This window comes from Hemitrygon akajei, chromosome 16 (assembly GCF_048418815.1).
Source record: "Hemitrygon akajei chromosome 16, sHemAka1.3, whole genome shotgun sequence".
Classification (NCBI taxonomy): domain Eukaryota; kingdom Metazoa; phylum Chordata; class Chondrichthyes; order Myliobatiformes; family Dasyatidae; genus Hemitrygon; species Hemitrygon akajei.
Genome location: NC_133139.1, coordinates 60,289,811 through 60,312,940, shown reverse-complemented (window position 1 = coordinate 60,312,940; position 23,130 = coordinate 60,289,811). Strand labels below are relative to the sequence as shown.

General features: G+C 43.3%; 1 protein-coding gene and 1 long non-coding RNA gene across 4 annotated transcripts in view; one reads left to right on the top strand and one right to left on the bottom strand.

Annotated features, from left to right (window-relative positions):
- znf653 (zinc finger protein 653) overlaps positions 1–16,591 on the bottom strand; it is a 68,600-nt gene extending 52,009 nt beyond the window's left edge. For all 3 annotated transcript variants that reach the window (XM_073068990.1, XM_073068991.1, XM_073068992.1), the window contains exons 1-3: positions 16,298–16,591; positions 9,566–9,615; positions 28–936 (exon numbers count right to left, since the gene is read on the bottom strand). In XM_073068990.1, the coding sequence (XP_072925091.1) occupies positions 28–936; positions 9,566–9,615; positions 16,298–16,572 (1,234 nt within the window). In that variant the 5' untranslated portion in view covers positions 16,573–16,591. The remainder of the gene's footprint in view (positions 1–27; positions 937–9,565; positions 9,616–16,297) is intronic.
- Positions 16,592–16,644: 53 nt separating this feature from the next.
- LOC140740099 (uncharacterized) overlaps positions 16,645–23,130 on the top strand; it is a 38,965-nt gene continuing 32,479 nt past the window's right edge. Inside the window, exon 1 of the long non-coding RNA XR_012101796.1 lies at positions 16,645–16,730. This is a non-coding gene — a long non-coding RNA (uncharacterized lncRNA). The remainder of the gene's footprint in view (positions 16,731–23,130) is intronic.

Sequence of the window (23,130 nt, the reverse complement as noted above, 5' to 3'; positions counted from 1 at the left end):
GGCACCAGAGGTAAAATGCAGTGATACCTGGATGCTCATTCCACTCAGTGGTCTCATTCTGTTCCTCAATGGTGTAGCATTCCCCCACAGGATTTACGTATGTCAACTGTTCCGAGAAAGTGCAAGTCATTTCCTCATACTCAGTGGGATTTACTCGTGCAGTGTCCAAGGGCACTTGCCCTAGTTCTTCTGTAATACTGGTGATTTCTGAACCCTGTACTGTAGAAATCTGCACAGTTACAGGGCAGTTAGCAGCTAAGGTGTACAATGGATCCTTCTCAACTGTCTGTACAATGGTGTTGAGGGTAGGCAGCTCTACTGGTAATGCGTGGTGGTTGCCTTCAGTCTTGGAGTTCTTACAAGGTGACTGAGCTTGACATGGAGATGCTGGCTCATGAACTATGGTCCTGTCTTGATCCTTATTCTTCTCTTCCTCTTTGGAAAGTTTAACTGAAGTCAAAGCTTGTGCCTTGCCATTGACTTTGTTCCCACCCTCATAATTAGTGTTACTAGCATCAACGTCAATGAGTTTCACATTGAAATATTCCTTAAACTTGTGATCCGAATCTAACTCATCACAGGTTGATGTGTCTGATTCGCACTTCATGTACAATTCATTCGACTGCCCGGGTTTCCTTCGGATAGCATCCCTTTTGGCCTTGTTCTCTTGATTCTCTGCAGGACACTGCTGTCCATTTAGGTTTTCCTTGGCGCCAGTGGTAGTCGTGTTGCCCTTTGCAACAGAATGACAGATGTTCTGGATGGGCTCCATATGCTGCAGATATTGGTGTCCTGCTTCGCATTGCCACACCACGGCGACTGAGCAGTCACAGACCTGTTGTAGTTCATAGAGCAGAGGTTCCTGCTTGCATGTCTGCTTATGGTGTTCATACCACACAACTAGAGTCTTCAACGAGGAAATGGCTTGTTTCCTTACTGTGGGCAAAACAGAAGAGTCAAGTTAACATAGTTAAACTTCCCACAAGTTGGCCAATATGCTGACTGTTTATTCCTCTCCATAGATGCTGCCTGACCTGTTGAGTTCCTCCAACATTTCATGTGTGTTGCTGTGAGCAGGTCTGTCAGGTGTGACTTGTAGATTTTGGCAGTGGCTTAGGGTTATGGTGACTAAGGAGCTTCCTGAAAGGGAGATGGTAGGGCAGTGTGGAAATTGACCATCTGGAAGGTAATATTCGATAGGTTTCAATGAAATCCCCCCCCCCCCCCTCCCCATTCTTCTAAATTCCAGTGAGTACAGGCCCAAAGTTGCCAAATGCTCCTATGTTACCCCCTTCAGCCCTGTAATCTTCCTCATGAACTTCCTCTGGACTCTCTCCAATAACAACACATCCTTTCTGAGATATGGAGCCCAAAACTGTTGGCAATACTCCAAGAGCAGCCTGACTTGCATCTCATAAAGCCTCAGTATTAATTCCTTGCTATTATATTCTATTCCCCATGAATTTAATGCCAACATTGCAATTGCCTTCTTTAACACAGATTCAAACTGTAAATTAACCTTCTAGGAGTCTTGCATGAGGATTCCTAAGTCACTCTGCCCCTCTGATGGAAGAATTCTCTTCCCATTTAGCTAATAGTCTGCACTATTGTTCCTTTTACCAAAATGCATCATCATACATTTCCCATCAATGTATTCCACATGCCACTTATATGCCCACTCTTCCAAATTGTGTAAATCCTGCTGTGATCTCATTGCTTTCTCAGTACTACCTACCCCTCCACCTATCTTTGTATCATCTGCAAACTTGGCCACAAAGCCATCAATTCCATTATCTAAATCACTGACAAACAATGTGAGAAGTAGAGGTCCCAATACTGACCTCTCAGGAACACCACTAATCACTGACAGCCAACCAGAAAAGGTCCCTTTATTCCCATTCATTGCCTCCTGCCTGTCAGCCATTCCTCTATCCATGCCAGCATCTTTCCTATATCGTCATAGGATTTTATCTTATCTCATGTGTGGCACCATAACAAATGCCATTTAAAAATCCATGTATATAACATCCACTCCCTCTCCTTTGTCCACTCTGCTGGATACTTCCTCAAAGAACTCTAGATTTGTCAAGCAAGATTTCCGTTTACAGAAACCATGCTGACTTTGACTTATTTTACCATTAGTCTCCAAGTACCTATCATCCTTAATAATAAACACTTTCCAACCACTGAGGTTGGCTAACTGGCCTATAATTTCCTTTCTTTTGCCTTCCTTCCTTCTTAAACAGTGGAGTGCAATTTGCAATTTACCAGTCCTCCCAGACCATGCCAGAATCGAGTGATTAGAAACAGAGAAACCCTACAGCACAATACAGGGCCTTCAGCCCACAATGCTGTGCCGAACATGTACTTACTTTACACATTATCTAGGGTTACCCATGGCCCTCTATTCTCCTAAGTACCTATCCAGGAGTCTTGTAAAAAACACTATTGTATCCGCCTCCACCATAGTCGCCAGCAGCCCACTCACCACTCTGCGCAGAAAATGTACCCCTGACATCCCCTCTGTACCTATTTTCAAGCACCTTAAAAGTGTGCCATCTTATGTTAGCCATTTCAGCACTGGGAAAAAGCCTTTGACCTTCCACACGATCAATGTATCTCATCATCTTATACACCTCTATCAGGTCACCTCTCATCCTTTGTCGCTTCAAGGAGAAAAGGCAAAGTTCACTCAACCTATTCTTGTACGGCATGCTCCCCAATCCAGGCAACATCCTTGTAAATCGCCTCTGCACCTTTCTATGGTTTCCACATCCTTCCTGTAGTGAGGTAAACAGAACTGAGCACAGTACTCCAAGTGGGGTCTGACCAAGGTCCTATGCAGCTGTAACATTACCTCTTGGCTCGACTCAAACCCACAGCTGATAAAGGCCAATGCACTGTACGCCTTCTTAACCACACAGATAACCTGCGCAGCAGCTTTCAGTGTCCTATGGACTTGGACCCCAAGATCCCTCTGATCCTCCACACTGCCAAGAGTCTTACCATTAATACTATATTCTGCCATCGTATTTGACCTACCAAAATGAATCACCAAAATGATTCTTGAAAGATCATGACCAATGCATCTATTATCTCTTTAGCAACCTTTTTCAGGACTTTGGGATGTAATCCATCTGGTCCAGGTGATTTATCCACCTTAAGACCTTTCAGTTTGCCTAGCTCTTTTTCCTTTGTAATAGCAAAGTCACTCACTCCTGCTCCCTGACACTCATGGACCCCTGGCACACAGATAGTGTCTTCTACAGTGAAGACTAATGCAAAGTACTCATTAAGTTCAATTGCCATTTTTTGTCACCCATTACTACCTTACTGGCATCATTTTCCAGTGGTCCAATATCAACTCTCATCTTCCTTCTACTCTTTACATAACTGAAAAATTTTAGTATCCTACTTTACAATATTGGCTAGTTTGCCCTCATATTTCATCTATTCTCTTCTTATGGTTTTTTAGTTGCCTTTTGGAGGATTTTAAAAGCTTCCCAATCATCCAACTTCCCACTTACTTTTGCTACCTTATATGCCCTTTCTTTGGCTTTTATGCAGTCCTTAATTTCCTTTGACAGCCACGGTTGCCCACACCTGCCATTTAAGAACTACTTCTTCTGTGGGTCCTTTTAAATCGAAGCAAGAGGCAGAGAGTGAAGAAGGCATTTCGGAGAGAAGCCTTTTTTTTTTAACTGATTGAGGAAAAGAGACTAGACTGCGCAGGCGCGTGACGTAGTGTGGCAAAGGTTTAAAAAGGAGAGGAATTTTTCAACGGTCTTTTAAATCGAAGCAAGAGGTGGAGAGTGAAGAAGTAAAGGCATCTGAGAGAGAAGCTTTTTTTTAACTAATTGGGGAAAAGAGGCTAGACTGCTCAGGCACGTGACGTAGCATGCCAAAGGTTTAAAAAAAAGACTGCCATATACAGTGGCCATCGCCACAGTGGACTGAGTCAGAGTGAGATGGCTTTGGCTCAACAGGCTTCAGCGTGAACAGGAAGAGACGAGGGCAGGTTCCGGTAAGTTTTGTTTTGTTTGTTTAGAGTAGAGACAATGCCAGGCAGGATATTGGAATGCTCCTCTTGCAGGCTGTGGGAAGTCAGGGAGACCTCCGGTGTCCCTGACAACGACACCTGCAAGAACTGCATCCAGCTGAAGCTCCTAACAAACCATGTTAGGGAACTGGAGCAGGAGCTGGATGACCTCCGGATCATTTGGGAGAATGAGGAGTTTATAGACAGTAGCTACAGGGAGGCAGTTATGCCAAAGGAGCAGCGCACAGGTCACTGGGTTACCGTCAGGCGAGGGAAGGGGAAAGGGCAGGCAGAGCAGGGCTCCCCTGTGGCCATTCCCCTCAACAACAAGTATACCGATTTGGATACTGTTGGGGGGATGACTTACCTGGGATAAGCTGTGGCAGCCGGATCTCTGGCACTGAGTCTGGTTCTGCAGTGCAGAAGGGAGGGGTGAAGAAGAGGAGAGCGGTAGTGATAGGGGACTCAATAGTTAGAGGTACAGACAGGAGGTTCTGTGGTTGCGACAGAGACTCCCGGATGGTTTGGTTGCCTCCTGGGTGCCAGGGTCAGGGATGTCTCTGATCACGTGCACAGCATTCTGAAATGGGAGGGTGAGCAGCCAGATGTCATGGTACACATCGGTACCAATGACATAGGAAGAAAGAGTGAGGAGGTCCTAAAGAGTGAGTATAGAGAGCTTGGTAGGAAGTTAAAAAGCAGGACCTCGAGGGTGGTAATCTCAGGATTGCTACCTGTGCCACATACCAGTGAGGGTAAGAACAGGATGCTCTGGAGGATGAACACATGGCTGAGGAACTGGTGTAGGGGGCAGGGTTTCAGATTTCAGGATCATTGGGACCTCTTCTGGGGCAGGTGGGACCTGTACAAGAGAGACGGGTTACACCTGAACTACAGGGGGACCAATATCTGTGCAGGGAAGTTTGTTAGTGCTATAGGTTGGGGGGGGGTTTAAGCTAGATTTGCAGGGGGATGAGAACCAGAGTGCCAGAGTAGATAGTGGAGCAGAGTGAAAATAAATGATGTTAAAATTTCATGCAAAGTCACAAATAGAAGGGTTGTGTGTGGTGGTAATAATCTTCTGAGGTGTGTCTATTGTGCAGAAAGCTGATGAGCTCGGGGCGGGGGGCGGCATTGCTAGTCAGGGAAAATGTTACAGCAGTGCTCAGGCAGGACAGATTAGGGGGCTTGTCTACCGAGGCCATATGGTTGGAGCTGAGAAACAGGAAAGGTATGACCACATTAATGGGGTTGTATTATAGACCACCCAATAGTCAATGAGAATTGGAGGAGCAAATCTGCAGAGAGATAGCAGGAAACATAAAGTCATGATAGTAGAGGATTTTAATTTTCCACGTACTGATTGGGACTCCCATACTGTTAAAGGTCTAGACAGGTTAGAGTTTGTAAAATGTGTTCAGGAATGTTTTCTAAATCAATATACAGAGGTACCGATTAGAGATCTCCTATTAGGAAACAAGTTAGGACAGGTGACGGAAGTGTGTGTAGGGGAACACTTTGTTTCCAGTGATTATAACACCATTAGTTCCAACTTGATCATGGATAAAGATAGATCTGGTCCTCGGGTTGAGGTTCTAAACTGGAAAAAGGCCAAATTTGAAGAAATGAGAAAGGATTCAAAAAAGTGTGGATTGGGACAGGTTGTTCTCTGGTAAGGATGTCGTTGGTAAGTGGGAGGCCTTCAAAGGAGAAATTTTGAGAATGCAGAGTTTTTATGTTCCTGTCAGGATTAAAAGTAAAGTGAGTAAGAATAAGGAACCTTGGTTCTCTAGGCATATTGGAACTCTGATAAAGAAGAAGAGAGAGATGTATGACGTATAGGAAACGGAGCAAATAAGGCACTCGAGGAGTATAAAAAAAAGCAAAAAATTACTTAAGAAAGAAATCAGGAGGGCTAAAAGTCATGAGGTAGCTTTGGCAGTCAAGGTCAAGGATAATCCTAAGAGCTTCTACAGGTATATTAAGAGCAAAAGGATAGTAAGGGATAAAATTGGTCCTCTTGAAGATCAGAGTGGTCGGCTATGTATGGAACCAAAAGGAATGGGGGAGATCTTAAATGGTTTTTTTGCGTCTGTATTTACTAAGGAAACTGGTATGGAGTCAACGGAAATAAGGCAAACAAGTAGTGAGGTTATGGAACCTATACAGATTGAAGAGGAGGAGGTGCGTGCTATCTTGAGGCAAATCAGAGTAGATAAATCCCCAGGACCCAACAGGGTATTCCCTTGGACCTTGAAGGAGACTGGTGTTGAAATTGCAGGGGCCCTGGCAGATATATTTAAAATGTCGGTATCTACCGGTAAGGTGCCAGAGGATTGTAGGATAGCTCTTGTTGTTCCGTTGTTTAAAAAAAGCTCTAAAAGTAATCCCGGAAATTATAGGCCAGTAAATTTAACGTCGATAGTAGGTAAATTATTGGAAGTAGTACTAAGAGATAGGATCTACAAGTATTTAGATAGACAGGGACTTATTAGGGAGAGTCAACACGGCTTTGTGCGTGGTAGGTCATGTTTAACAAATCTATTAGAGTTTTTCGAGGAGGTTACAAGGAAAGTGGATGAAGGGAAGGCAGTGGATATTGTCTTCATGGACTTCAGTAAGGCTTTTTACAAGGTCCTGCTTGGGAGGTTAGTTAGGAAGATTCAGTCACTAGGTATACATGGTGAGGTAGTAAATTGGATTAGACATTGGCTCAATGGGAGAAGTCAGAGAGTGGTAGTGGATGATTGCTTCTCTGAGTGGAGGCCTGTGACTAATAGTGTGCCACAGGGATCAGTGCTGGGTCCATTGTTATTTGTCATCTATATCAATGATTTGGATGACAATGTGGTAAACTGGATCAGCAAATTTGCTGATGATACAAAGATTGGAGGTGCAGTGGACAGTGAGGAAGGTTTTCAAAGCTTGCAGAGGGATCTGGACCAGCTAGAAAAATGGGCTGAAAAATGGCAGATGGAGTTTAATAGAGACAAGTGTGAGGTATTGCATTTTAGAAGGAAAAAACAAAGTAGAACATACAAGGTAAATGGTAGGACACTGAGGAGTGCAGTAGGACAGAGGGATCTGGGAATACAGATACAAAATTCCCTAAAAGTGGTGTCACAGGTAGATAGGGTAGTAAAGAAAGCTTTTGGTACATTGGCCTTTATATAACAAAGTATTGAGTATAAGAGTTGGAATGTAATGATGAGGTTGTATAAGGCATTGGTGAGGCCGAATTTGGAGTATTGTGTGCAGTTTTGGTCACCGAATTACAGGAAGGATACTAATAAGGTTGAAAGGGTGCAGAGAAAGTTTACAAGGATGTTATCGACTTGAGAAACTGAGTTACAGAGAAAGGCTGAACAGGTTAGGACTTTATTCCCTGGAGCGTAGAAGAATGAGGGGAGACTTGATAGAGGTATATAAAATTATGATGGGTATAGATAGAGTGAGTGCAAGCAGGCTTTTTCCACTGAGGCTAGGGGAGAAAAAAAACAGAGGACATGGGTTAAGGGTGAAGGGGGAAAAGTTTAAAGGGAACATGGGGGGGAGGGGGCTTCTTCACATTGAGTGGTGGGAGTGCGGAATGAGCTGCCAGATGAAGTTGTGAATGCGGGCTCACTTTTAACATCTAAGAAAAACTTGGACAGGTACATGGATGAGAGGTGTATGGAGGGATATGGAGCAGGTGCAGGTCAGTGGGACTAGGCAGAAAAATGGTTCGGCACAGCCCAGAAGGGCCAAAAGGCCTGTTTCTGTGCCGTAATGTTCTATGGTTCTATATCTATCCTGCACCTTGTGAACTATTCCCAAAAACTTCAGCCACCTCTGCTCTGCTATCATCCCCACCAGTACCCTCTTCCAATCCACCTGGGCAAGCTCCTTTCTCATTCCCCTATAATTCCCTTTATTTCACTGCGATACTTTCCCATCTGATTTATGCTTCTCCCTCTCAAACTATAGAATGAATTCAATCATAATATAATCACACCTCCTAAGGATTCCTTTACGTTAAGCTCCTTAATAAGATCTTAACAATATCCATACTAAAACAGCCTTTCCCCTAGTAGGCTCAAGCACAAGCTGCTCTAAAAAGCCATCTCATATATTCTCTCTCTTGCGATCAGACACCAACCTGATTTTCCCAATCTCCTTGCATATTGAAGTCCCCCGTTACAATCATGACATTTCCATTATTACATGCCTTTTCCAGCTCCCTTTACAATCTCAGCCCCACATCTTTGACGCTGAACATTATTAAACTATAAGTGACTGATTAGATTAACCACCTGGTGCAGATTTTGTTTTAATTGTCCTATTGTACTTTCCAGAATGGACCCTGTTGGAAAAGGCAATATGCAGGGTGGATAGTGTCCACAATGATTTTCCTGCCCACTTCCTTGTCCTGGACACATACAGGTCATGCAATGATGCAAGACAGGAGCTAATGATCCTTTCTGTTGACCTGACCGTTCACTGTAGTTTTTGTATATTCAGAGAAGGTGCTGTATCAAACCAGACAGCTTTGGCTGATGTGAGGATGCTTTCTATGATGGCAGGGTCGAATTGCACCACTATTTTCATGGGAAGATAGAATTTTACCAACTACTACAAGAGCCTTTCTGTTAATGAACCATGAGGTCCTGCAAAGTAATAATCCCCAGGAACATGAATATTGAATTTTGGCCACACTACAAGTGGCAAGACAAACAGGGAGACAGCAGAACAGCATTAGTATCAAAGGGTCATAAGGAAGCAGGAAAATCCTATGCCTGAAGTATATAAATGATATTGCAGAATTTCACGTTTAATGCCATTCTACCATATATCTGTGTACATCGTTCCTCTGGGGCCAAGGTGAAAAGCACAGCACATATAGTCACACACAGAGCATACAGTATATGTAGTTATGATCCAACACATACAGTCACAAAACAATACTAGCACAAGTCCCTGAGTGACATGGCCTGAAGATAGACTAGTTGACAAAAAGAGCGAGGTGCACATTGTGGTAAGACAGTATAATGTTACTGGCACTGTTATAATAAAACAAGCAGTTGTTTCAATATATGAAATAGCAGCAGTAAAAGATGAAAATTGACCAGTGTAGGTTGAGTGTGTCTCTGTGAGTTGGGTAATGAGGGGTGAGGATAGCAGGGCATTCAGAAAGTCCAAAAACATGCCTACAAACCTATATGTGATGTAATGTATTAGTATTGTTTAATATGCATTTAGCAAAGCATAGAACTTATATAAATTTATTAGAAAATGTAACAAATTATTTTAATGAAGGCAAAAAGTTAGTTGCATACATTACTGCATTTACTACCAATAAGTCAAAAGGAGTATCAAACTAATTTCTCTCTTTAACATCAGTCCAGCATCTTCACTAAATTAACTAAAAGATAAAGAAGAACTGCCTCCTGATTAATGCTGGAAACTGCATTTCAAGTAGCTTTTGAGCTCCAGATTTGCACAGATATTACCAAGGCATATCCTCAGATAACTGAGCAACAGACTTACCTTTTTGTAAGGAATTAATTTTCGAGTTCTGTTCCTCTGCTCCAGATTTGCTGAAATACAATAAAATCAAAGTGAAGGCAGAGCATTTTTTGCTATTCTTGCATATGATTCTTTTCTTCTCCAGTCACAAAAATAAAAATCGGTACAACAGACAAACCACAAGGTTTTACAGAACAGAGCAGTATTATTTCATGATAAGCTCTTACTGAAGATACATGATACAGGATTGAGACAACAAATCATATAATCTAGGCATAAAATCTAAATAGATTATCTACCTCTTCACTGGGGTGTATGGGGTGTCTAGAGAGGGGTAGCACCTCTAGTGGAGGGCTTGCTGTTACCTTTTTCAGGGCAGATCGTCCACCTTTGCTCCCCACCTGGTGCTCCGCTGTAGCACGCGCAGCGGCCACACACCAGTAAACCATCTCGGCAGACAGGCCAAACCAGGTGAGGGTAGCTGATGGGTCTTCGACCCTCGGTGAGGTAGGGGATCTGTCTGTCCCAGCGTGTGAAGTCTGGCTCTGGGAGATTGAGCGAAGGAGACCGATTAATGGTCCAACGATCAAGAAGGCGGCCAGCAGGTGTTGGTGGCGCGCTAAGAGCACGACAAGACACGTAGACGTCCTGGTCATCCACAGCAGGATGTGATAATCTTTTTAAACTCACCCGGCAGAAGGCAATGGCAAACCACTGCTGTAACCTGCCAAGTACATGATTTCCCAATATGTCAGAGCGGCGTGGAGGGAAATCATCCGCCAACTGGAAATTCCAGATGTGACCTAATGAGAGAGACTTCTTCACTAAGTTCTATAAATAGAGCATTATAAAGCAGTCTGCAGGATTTTAGAGGCTTAAATTAATTGTTTACAACTTTAAAAAAGTGAAGCGAGTCTAACAACAACTCTTGAAACTCCAGAGCATCACTGTAACAGAGACCCCACCCTCAACAACCTTTGTTGTGGGCACTACTGATCATAAGACATAGGAGCAGAATTAGGCCACTTGGTCCATGGAGTTTACTCCATCATGTCTGGTTTATTATTCCTCTCAACCCCATTCTCCAGCCTTCTCCCTGTAGCCTTTGATGCTCTGATTAATCAAGAACCTATCAACTTCTGCTTTAAATATACCCAATGACTCAGCCTCCACATCTGAGATAATGAATTCCAGATTCACCACCCTCTGGCATCATACCTCAACGGACTATTTCAATTACTCTGGCTGAGAACAGTCAGAAGCTAGTCCTCCTGTGGTGACTTTATAACACTCTTGAGCCTTGGCACAGGGCAGTAGTATGAGGGCACACAATCCATGCAATACAAGAAACTTGACACAATCAGGACAAAGTAGCCAGCTTGATTGGCAAGCACGCCAACTTAAATTTTCATCTCTCTTACACTGAGCACCATAGCTGCACTGTAACTGTCCACAAAAATGCACTACAAAAGCTCACCACACTCTCTTCACCAATCCCCAAAAGCTATGGACCTCCACCTCACTAGGAGGAACAAGGGATATGGTCTCACATTTGCCTTATCAGTCACCTTAGAACCAGAGAGAAAATATGTAACCTTGATTTCAAAGGACTGCCTAAAATTATGTATGTGCATGTAGAAGAAACAAAATATCCAAGGAGCTAAATACTTACCTTTCATTTTCATAATAAAGTCAATATTAAATAATGTGAGTTGGATCGAAAAAAGCTGAACATTCCAAAACAGAACCAAACAAATTAAATTAACTCAATTGTTAACTGTTCTAAATAACTAGTGGAATTGCAACTCACAATTTGTCAATGCCAACCAACAGTACACATCAAGTAGTGATGGCAAGAATCAGCCTTGGCCACCCATGCACCATTTTATCCAATGTTTTACACTGGACTTTAATGGGTCACAATGATGTTGATGATTTTAACTAACTACTACACTGGCAAAGCAGAAAGCTGCAAGTACTTGAACAATTATGATGCTCTTCATGTGGTAGAACATTAACTGAATAAACCTCTAATGTTACAGCTCTCTGCCTCTGATGTTACAAAGCTCAATAATACTCCAAACACAAAAGAGATCTGAAGGAGGTAATCTAGACATAGAAAGGCACAGCGCCAGATCAGGGCCTTCCCCATGATGTTGTGCTGACCTTTTAATCTACTCAAAGATACCCTTCCCTTCCACATACCACTCCCTCCACCTATCTAAGAGTCTCTTAAATGTCTCTACTTTATCTGGTTGCACCACCAGATCACACACCCACCACTCTCTGTGAAACAACCTAACTTTGGCACTATACTTTCTTCCAATCACCTTAAAATTATGCCCGCTCATATTTACCATTTCCACCCTGGTTGTCTGGTTGTCTACTCTACCAATGCCTCTAGACTCATAATGCTGCATACTTTTCATAGAAATGGCTTCCATACAATATCTTGCAGACAAACTGAACCTTCACTGAAAACCTCAAATTTACAGGCAGTCCCCGGGTTACGTACGAGTTCCATTCCTGAGTCCATCTTTAAGTCGGATTTGTACGGAAATTGGAACAAGTTCATCCCGTATTATTTAGCGTCAGTTAGTCAAATGTTTGTCTTAGTATATACTATATATTTTACCTTTCTATGCATATAAAACACTTAAGAAACATATAATTTCAATAATTAAACCACTGAGTTGCTTAGTAATAAATGTAGCTTTCATCAGGGCAGCGCCTTTCACATGCTCCATTATTCACACTTTATCCGTTATCCTTTAAAATTGTTCCGATCGTTGACCGACTGTAGCCTAACGCTTTTCCAATGACCGCTGGCGTTTCACCTCTTTCCAACTTTATTTTCAATCACAATCACTTCCCGTCAATGGAACAGAAACACTGCGGGCGGCAGCTCCCGAGCTTTGCCAGCTCCTGAGGTCCGCTGGGTCCTAAGGGCCACCGCATTGAGACAGGCTAAATGGGACAAGTGGCGGCTGTGCTGGGTTTGGGTGTTTGATCATCCACAATATTCCGAGTGGGAATTTAAACTGGAGGTGGCAGTGTTTTTTTTACGAGGTCGAGTTGCGAGCTCAACATCAACCCGGTACGGAGTCACTGGATCGACATCAACCCGGCATGGGAACGGTCTATCACTGGATTGAACTCAGGAAACTCCATTCTCCAGCCCAGCGCTGATCTCACTGCGCCACCAGCCAACCAGAATGGGGGGCGGGGTCAGGGTAAATCTTACTAAGAAAAATTTAAGCCAAATACAAAGTTAAACACTCAACACAGTGTCAACGGCAACGACTTAAAATGGTGGACGGCGTTCTCCTTCCTCAATTTGTAAGTACGAGTTGTCCGTAAGTCGGACATTCGTAACTCGGGGACTACCTGTACTGCAGAGCTACACTGTTGAAAATGAGTAATGACTGTAGTATATTGAACGAGGTGCCAGGGCTGTTCAGGCAGTTTATGTGTATTTGACAATAAACTGAACTTTGACTTTGAATCATGATTGTTCACAAACACACAAAGATGCTGGAGAAACTGAGCTGGTCAGTCCACATCCATGGAGGGAAATCGACAAAGGACACCTGTGGGACCAGTTAAAGGATCCAGACCCAAACCATTGACTGTCCATTTGCCCCCATAGCTGCAGCCTGACCTGATTGGGTGGAGTGGACAGTTTCTGTACATTGTGCCTCCTACAAGGAGATAGCTGCCAATCACCTTCCAACCGTGCTGGGGAAGCTGCCTCCCTACAGCAGAATACCCAGACAGGAGAAGTAGCTATCGTTGCCTCCTGACCACTTGGAGCCTATCACCACTTATATGCATTCCTGGGGAGGTCGATAACCAGTATCTACAGGTCCAAGTCCATGTCAGTTGGTTGTGGGGGCCAAGTCATTGTTTTTTTTAAGATAGGTCGATAGATTCTTGTTTAGTAATGGCATCAAAGGTTACTGGCCTTCATCAGAAGCCTTAATGAATGGTCTCGACCTGTTCACTCCCTTCCATAGATGCTGCCTGACTTGCTGAGTTCCTCCAGCATTTTGTGTGTGTTGCTCAAAATGAGTAACAACCATAGAAGGCCAGATCTGAGAGAGCCATTCACCAATTATAACATCTTGTGGACTCTGTGTAACTGATAATGAATAAATGTTAAAAGGTTACACTGAAAGCATAGTGGTTTGTATTCAAAAACTACTTATATTGCACAGGACACACACAAAATGGAAGTCCTGCTGAAGGGTCTCAGACCAAAGCATCAACTGTACTCTTTTTATAGATGCTGCCTGGCCTGGTGAGTTCCTCCAGCATATTGTGTGGGTTGCTTGGATTTCCAGCATCTGCATCTTCAGCCAGACGGTGTGCAGACCAAGTCATTGGGTACATTTAAAATGGAGGATGATAGGTTCTTGATTAGTAAAGGCGTGAAAAGTTATAAGAAGGCAAGAGAATGGGGGTTGAGAGGGACAATAAATCAGCCATGATCAAATGATAGAGAAGATTTGATAGGTCAAATGGCCTTACTCTGCTCCTACGTCTTATGGTCTTACTAAAACAATATGCATGCCATCTAGTGGGGATACAATAATTACAAGAACCAAATATTTCTGGGTGTTATCAAGGTGAAGAAACCATATTATAGATGTAAATAATTCTAAAACTCAGAAAGAATCTCACATGAGCAGAGAGACAACATCTGCCGGAAGTAAATTCCTTGTATGTGCATAGGTACTTGGCGATTAAAGTCTGATTCTGATTAGCGCAAACCAAGATTCTGTGGGCTGACCTCAATTGATAAGTGTATGGCAATACACTGCTCTAAGAGACAAGGTATTAAATTGAAATAATACACACAAACAGCTGGAGTAGATCAGGCAGCATCAATGGAGAGTAATAAATACTAAGAGAGGAAGAAATTGAATACCTGCTTCTTCAGTTGGCCAAAAACTGGGCAAAAGGAAAAGAAATGGGCTGGGGAAAGTAGGCATGGGGGGGGGGGGGGTGACAGGCTGGAGTATAGTTAAAATATTAGAAGAGAAGAATGCCCTTAACTCTGGTGGAGTCATTGGGGTGCCATCATGACAAACTTTTTGCACCGATCCTCTTTTGGTGATTGCTCATCATGTAGCGTTTCTGTAGTATCCTCCAGTTTATTTTTTTACGAGGTCAAGTTGCTAGCTCGATGCTCAACCCAGCACGGATGGAAAGCGTGCAAGGGAGCCTGCTGGATTCAAATTCGGACCATTCGCTCAAGTCCAGCGCTGATGCCACTACACCACCACCAGCCAAGTTAAAATATTAGGGAGTAGTCATTTGAAAAAGAAGTGCATGGAAGCTATTGCTGATGGAGGGTGCAATCCCTGGAATCCTTTACCCCATGGATTGTGGAAGTGTGATCACAGCATTTAGAGAAGCATTACAGTAAAACTCTAATAAAACGGCACGGAATTGTAGCAGTTAGCACGCTCCATCACAGCTCAGGGTGTTGGGGCTCTAAGTTCAATTCTGACACCTTCTGAAAGGATTTTGTACGTTCTCCCAGTGACCACGTGGGTTTTCTCTGAGTGCTGCAGTTTCCTCCCACAGTTCAAAGACATAATGGTTAGTCAGTTAATTGGTCATTGTAAATTGTCCTGTGATTAGGCTAGAGTTAAATAGGTGAGTTGCTTGGCAGCACGGCTCACTGAGCTGGAAGGACCTTTTCTGCACTGTATCTCTAAAATGAAATAAAAATAAATTCCCCTTCCCATTATTTGGAAATTCCATTGACTTGTCATCTCACTGATGGGATACCAATGTCTGCATTTCCTGTCAATTCAATCTCACTGGTTCATTACTCACTGGGGCCCATTTCATTTCACTGTGGCCCCATGTTCCACATTCCCTTTAAAATTATCAGGGCTCATTTTTGACATTTCCTTTAAACACATCCTAGCTCTATTACTCACATTTCCTTCAAACTTATGGGGACACATTTCCATCATGCACTTTAATCTCACTGTGACCCATCCCCACCTTCTCTTGAAATACATCCCATTCCTGACCCCCTCCTTTAAACTCACTGGAGCCCCAGTTCCCAGTCTCAAATTAAATTTGTTTGTTGGCAAAATGGTGGAATTAGTAATCAAAGAGAAAATAACTAATCAGTTTAGAAAGTTGAGTATAATAAAAACTACTGAACACAGTTTTATTTGACCACTTAGCTCAAATTCTTTAAGATTTGACAGGGAGAGCTGATGGGGTGGGGTGGGGGCTGTAGATTTCCAAAAGACTTTTGACAAGGTGCAGCTCAAGGCTGGTGTATAGCACGGTATGGCGTTAGAGGTATTGAGTTCAAATGGACTGAAAACTGGCTGTCACATATAAAACAGAGTTGGAAAAAGTTGGTCCCTTTCAGGCTGGGGAAGTATAACCTTTGAAATTCCCATGGATTGATTTTTGGCCCTCTACTGTTGACATTAATAACCCTGGTGGAAGATCATAGTGTAAGGCTTCCACGTTTGCCAACAACACTAAGAGAGATGGAAAGGCACGTTGTAATCAAGACATGGGGGTGGGGGGAGACAAGTGGAGGGAAAGGGGTGAGGGAGATAGGGACGGATAGCGTCCCAGATGGGATAGAGGGGGAAGAGGGTGGAGGAGATAGTGTTGTACAGTGTGGACGGGACCGGTGGTAAGGGATGTAGGGCAGGGGTCAATGCCAGAGGGGGAGGTTCGGGTGACAGGGGCGGGGCCTGTCTGGCTCACCTGCGCTCTTGGTCTAGCTGTACCAGGTGCTCAGCTAACCTCTTGTCGGACCAGCCGTAGCGCTCCCGCAGCGCCGCCCACACCGCAAACGACTCGCCGATATAGATCCGCCGATTGTCGTACTTCTTGCGGCTGTTAACCCGCTGCCGCAACCGGTCGCTGTCACTCAGCCTCGGCCTGCCGCGACCCCTCTTGGCTCCCTTAGTGGCAATGTCACCAGAGTCGCCGGTCCCTGCACCGGTGGCCGCAGCCTCTGGCCCAGCGCCCTCCGCCATCTTCCCTCGTTGTGTACACAAACCGTCTGCACTTCCGGGCCATAGGTCAAGACCTCATCAACATGGCGGCGTGACGAAACCGGAAGTCCGTTTGCGGTGCCCAGGTAAATCCTACGACGCAGAATCTGCTCTGCGCTGTGCTGGGCCGATCTCTTCAGGTTTGTGTACATTTTAGGCTGTCAGGATATAGAACAGCAGAGTTTCTTGGCCTCACCATCTACCTGGTACCTTTTGTTTACCCGCACTACACTTTACCTGTATTCTGCATTCTGTTGTTTTATCGTGTACTACTGCAATGTATGGGTGATGAATTAATCTCCATGAACAGTATGCAAGACAAACTTTTGGCTGTGACTAGGTACATTTGGCAATAATAAAGTCATGAAAAGAAGAATAATAAATTCAGGTTGAAGGAGCAAAACCTCATATTCTGCCTGGGTAGTCTCCAACCTGATAGCATAAACGCTGATTTCTCTAACTTCTTGTAAATTATTCCCTCCACTTTCCCTCTTCCTCCGTTCCACACTCTGGCTCTCCTCTTCCCTTCTCCTCACCTGCCCATCTCCTTCTATCGGTTGCCCTCCTTCCCTTTCTCCCATGGTCTACTCTCATCTCTGATCAGATTTCTTTTTTTTCAGCCCTTTACTTCTATATATCCCCTTCCAGCTCTTCATCTCTTTCTCCCTCACCTGATTTCAACTATCACCTGCCAGTTTGTATTCCTATCCCACCTTATTCTTACTTCTGCCCCTTTCCTTTCCAGTGCTCATGAAGGGTCTTTGACTGAAACATTGACCGTTTATTCGCCTCTGTAGACACTGCCTGACCTGCTGAGTTCCTCCAGCATTTGTGTATTATTTCCAGCATCTGCAGAAACTATTGTATTAATAATAAGCCAATTCTAATAGTCTAAAATCCAACCCTCAGCTCAAGTGTGGTTACTCTTGGAGGCATTGAGCAATGTAGCATGGATAAAGGCTCTTTGGCCCAGTACTCACCTACCAAGCCCTGATTTCCTATGTTCGACCCCTATCCCTTTAAGCCTTGTCCCTCCATGTACCTACCAAAGTTCTTCTTAAACTCTACCTGCCTCAACCATTTCCTCTGACAGCTTGTTCCATGCACTCACTATCCTCTGTGGAAAAAACTGTCCCTTTTACATCTTTCCCTTCTGCCCCGAATCTATGGCCCTGGTTTTGGACTCCCCTACCTGGGGAACAGACCATCCATTTTATGTCTGCTTGTCATAATTTCGAACATCTGTAAGGTTGCCACTCATTCTCCTACGTTCTGGGCCAACCTCTGTCTCTAACTCAGGCCCAATATTGTTGGCAACAATCTCATAAATATTTGCAAGCTTTCCAATCTAACCACACCTTTCCTATAAGAGGATGATCAGAACTGTACACACTGCTCCAAGTGAGGCCTTGCCAAGAACTTATACAACTGAAACAAAATTCTCAATTCCTATACTCAGTGGCCTGACTAATGAAAGCCAGCATGCTTAGCATTGTTCTTCACCACGCTGTGATGCTGCTTTCAGTGATCCGTGCACTCATAGGTGTCTCCGATCTTTTACACTCCCTAATGCCCTACAATATAATTCCTGTGCTGTTTTCACTTTCCAAAATGCATCTCATCACATTTATTTATACTGTATAAAATATAGCACCTAAAATTTATTGTAAAGCAGGCCCTGGTCTATTTTGAAGGCTGATCTGTACCTAACCCAAGACAGCACAGTATGGAGGAAGCTCAGTTCTGAAGTGCCATGAGTTGCTTGGGTCTTAATATTAAGAGGAACTGGTGTTAATCTGCCTCAACCTCACAGGATCACTTATAGGATGATGTTGTTACATTAACGATTAGCTTTAATTCTGCTTTATTTGTACATGTATATCAAAACATACAGTGACACGCATCATCGGCATCAACAACCAACACAATCCAAGGCATCAGCCCACAGGTGTTGCAATGTTTCCAGGGCCAACGTGGCATGCCCACAGCTTACTAACTCTAACCTGTACATCTTTGGAATGTGGGAGGAAAGTGAAGCACCTGGAAGAAACCCTTGTGGTCACAGGTGGAATGTGCAAACTCCATTTCGACAGCTGCGTGAATCTATGATCAAATGACGCTATAATGCAAGGTTCTAATTGCGAGCTACCAATAGATAGCTGGAGATTTACAAAAATTATCCTGGGAGCGAAAGGGTTAACATAGGAGTATATGATGTCTCTGGCATGTATTTGCTGGAGTTTAGAAGGGGGTGAATTTCATTGAAACCTATCAAATATTTAAAGGCAGAGATAGAGTGGATGTGGAGAGGATATTTTCTATAGTGGAGGAGTGGACATGGAGAGGATGTTTCCTATGTATGAAAGCACAGCCTCAGAATACAAGGATATCCATTTAGAACAGAGATGAGGAAGAATTTCTTTAGCCAGAGGGTAGTGAATTTGTGGAATTCATTGCCATAGATGACTGTGGAAACCAAGACATTGAGTATATTTAAATCAGAATCAGGTTTATTATCACCAGCATGTGATGTAAAAATTTGTTAACTTAGCAGCAGCAGTTCAATGCAATACATAATATAGAAGAGAAAAAATAAGTAAATCAATTACAGTATACGTATATTGAATAGATTTTAAAACGTGCAAAAAACAGAAATACTGAGGTGGTGTCCAAGGATTCAATGTACATTTAGGAATCAGATGACAGAGGGGAAGAAGCGGTTCCTGAATTGCTGAGTGTGTGCCTTCAGACTTCTGTACCTCCTACCTAATGGTAACAGTGAGAAAAGGACATGCCCTGGGTGCTGGAGGTCCTTAATAGTGGATGCTGCCTTTCTGAGACACCACTCCCCGGAAATGTGCTGGGTACTTTGTAGGCTAGTATCCAAGATGGAGCTGACTAGATTTACAACCCCCTGCAGCTTCTTTTGGTCACCCCCTCCCCACACACGAGACAGTGATGCAGCCTGTCAGAATGCTCTCCATAGTACATGTATGGAAGTTCTTAAGTGAATTTGTTGACATGCCAAGTGTCTTCAAGCTCCTAATGAAGTATAGCCACTGTCTTGCCTTCTTTATAACTACATTGATATGTTGGGACCAGGTTAGATCCTCAGAGATCTTGACACCCAGGAACTTGCAACTGCTCACTCTCTCTACTTCTGATCCCTCTATGAGGATTGGTATGTGTTACTTTGTCTTACCCTTCCTGATGTCCACAATCAGCTCTTTCGTTTTACTGACGTTGAGTGCCAGGTTGTTGCTGCGGCACCACTCCACTAGTTGGCATATTTCACTCCTGTACGGCCTGTTGACACCATCTGAGGTTTTACCAACAACGGTTGTATCGTCAGCAAATTTATAGATGGTATTTGAGCTATGCCTAGCCACACAGTCGTGTGTATGTAGAGAGTAGAGCAGTGGGCTAAGCACACATTCCTGAGGTTCACCAGTGTTGATCATTATCACCAATCCGCACAGATTGTGGTCTCCCGGTTAGGAAATCAAGGATCCAATTGCAGAGGGAGGTACAGAGGCCCAGGTTCAGCAACTTCTCAATCAGGATTGTGGGAATGATGGGCATGGAATGCTGAGCTATAGTCGATGAACAGCATCCTGACATAAGTGTTTGTGTTGTCCAAGTGGTCTAAAGCTGTGCAAAGAGCCATTGACACTACATCTGCCATTGACCTATTGTGGCAACAGGCAAATTACAGTGGGTCCAGATCCTTGCTGAGGCAGGAGTTCAGTCTAGTCATGATCAACCTCTCAAAGCATTTCATCACTGTTAATGTAAGTGTGCAGGGAAAAGATGGGAGAATAATAAATCAGCCATGATGGAAAGACGGAGCAGACTCAATGGGCCAAATGGTCTAATTCTGCTCCGATGTCTTAGAATGGTTTTACATAATCTGCATTTCTAATGGAGTGCCCTAGATGGCAGTACTGTACTTCACATGTGGATGCATGGGCGGTCTGGAGAATGCACTTCAAGCCAGAAGGAATAGTCAATATGCTTTGGTTTTCTCAGTGGGCAGTAGGGTAATTGGTGAAGGAACAAACTCTGAAGTGATCAGGTATGTAATTATTTCCCTTCAGGTGATTTGCTATTTGACCTTGAAATGTAGTAACTTAATAATGCTGCAGTCAGCTCTTAATTTGTTCAGAGTACTGACATCCCCAGGTGTGCATTTGCTGTTGGCCTTCTTTAGTCAGGAGATTGAGTTCAAGAGCTGCAACGCAGCTCCATAAAACCCTGGTTAGACCACACTTGGAATATTGTGTTTAGTTGTGGTCACCTCATTATTATAGGTGGATGTGGAAGCTTTAGGGAGGGTGCAGAAGTGATTTACCAGGATGCTTCCTGGATTAGAGAGCCATGTCTTCTGACAGACAGACAGACATACTTTATTAATCCCAAGGGAAATTAGGTTTTGTTACAGTTGCACCAACCAAGAATAGTGTAGAAATATAGCAATATAAAACCATAAATAATTAAATAATAATAAATTATGCCAAGTGGAAATGTCCAGGACCAGCCTATTGGCTCAGGGTGTCTGACACTCTAAGGGAGGAGTTGTAAAGTTTGATGGCCACAGGCAGGAATGACTTCCTATGACGCTCAGTGTTGCATCCCAGTGGAATGAGTCTCTGGCTGAATGTACTCCTGTGCCTAACCAGTACGTTACGGAGTGGATGGGAGCCATTGTCCAAGAAGGCATGCAACTTGGACAGCATCCTCTTTTCAGACACCACCGTCAGAGAGTCCAGTTCCACCCCCACAACATCACTGGCCTTACGAGTGAGTTTGTTGATTCTGTTGGTGTCTGTTACCCTCAGCCTGCTGCCCCAGCACACAACAGCAAACATGATAGCACTGGCCACCACAGCCTCGTAGAACATCCTCAGCATCGTCCGGCAGATGTTAAAGGACCTCAGTCTCCTCAGGAAATAGACCCTTCTTGTAGACAGCCTCAGTGTTCTTTGACCAAAGGTTGAGCGATCTAAAGCTTTTCTCTTTGGAGCAAAGAAGGATGAGAGGTGACTTGATAGAGATGTACAAGATGATAAGAGGCATACATCAAGTGGACAGTCAGAGACTATTTCCCAGAGCAGAAATGGCTAATAGAATTTCAGGATGTATAGTGTATACATTTCTCTGACATTAAATGTACCTATTGAAACCTAATATCAGTGGGCATAATGTTAAAGCGATTGGATGAGAGAATGGGGGGATGTTAGAGGTAAGTTCTTTACCCAGAGAGTGCTGGGTGCATGGAATGCAGTGCCAGGGGTGGTGGTAGATGCAACTACATTATGGGCATTTAGGAAACTCTAAGATAGGCACTCTAAGATAGAAGGGTTATGTACAATTTTAGATTATGTTAAAAAGTCAGCACAACATAAACCTGTACTATGCTGTAATGCTAAAAAAAACTAACAGGTGATTTATGGGAAGCACAGTAGCCCATAGTGGCACACTACAGTGCCAGCTGTAACAAGGGGTTTCAATTCCCCCTGCTGTCTGTAAGGAATTTGTACATTCTCCCCTTGACTGTGTGCATTTCCTCCGGGTGCTCCGGTTTCCCCTCACATTCTAAACAATTCTAAGTACAGGTTAGGTTTAGTGAGCTATGGGCATGCAATGTTGGCACAGGAAGTGTGGTGACACTTGCCAGCTGCCCCCAGTACAATCCACGCTAATTTGATTTGCCGCAAACAGTGAATTTTCATGTACATGTGACAAAATAATCTTTAAATGAATTTCAAATTAAGGAGCTCTAACTTTAAGAGAAATAGACCATGAATATCTGTGTGAAAATCAAACTGAAATGCATATGCTGAAATCGAAAATCAAAGCAGAAAATGCTGATCACACTCGATGGTCAGACACCACCTGTGGAAAAAAACAGCATTTCTATTCTGACAAAGATTATTGGATCTGAAATGCTAGTTTGGTTACTCTTTCCACAGATGCTGCCTGACCTGCATGTTTCCAGTATTTTCCATTTATAGTCTATTTTAAAATCTATAAAGGGTAATCTTGATAATTCTTATTATCATGAAGTTAGTGATTTTAAGAAAAATGGGCGTGTTTGTTGTTTCATGATTGGATTTCCTTGGAATTCCGGTCAAAGTACATTTAATATCTTAAGGTTCACTTTCTTGCAAATATACACTAGAAAATAAAGAAATACATTGTAGTTTATTAAAAACTATACATAAGTAAAGACTGAAAAATAACCATTGTGCAAAAGAAGGCAAATTGTGCAAATAAAATGTGGTCCTAGAAGTCAGCTCATCACCATCTTCTATAAGACATTCACGGATCTGCAGTAACCACAAGCCTTGCAGTGAACAGGAATTAAAAAGAACTCTGTCAATCTTGGAACTAGATTGCTATAAATGTATTGAACAATTGCTCCCGAGGTAAATACTTGTGCAGAGATTGAGAACAAGCTAGTTGAGTTGAACAGCCGAATTATGCTCTAAATGAAATGCTTTTTAAAATATCTTTATTCTAAAGCATTATGACAAACTA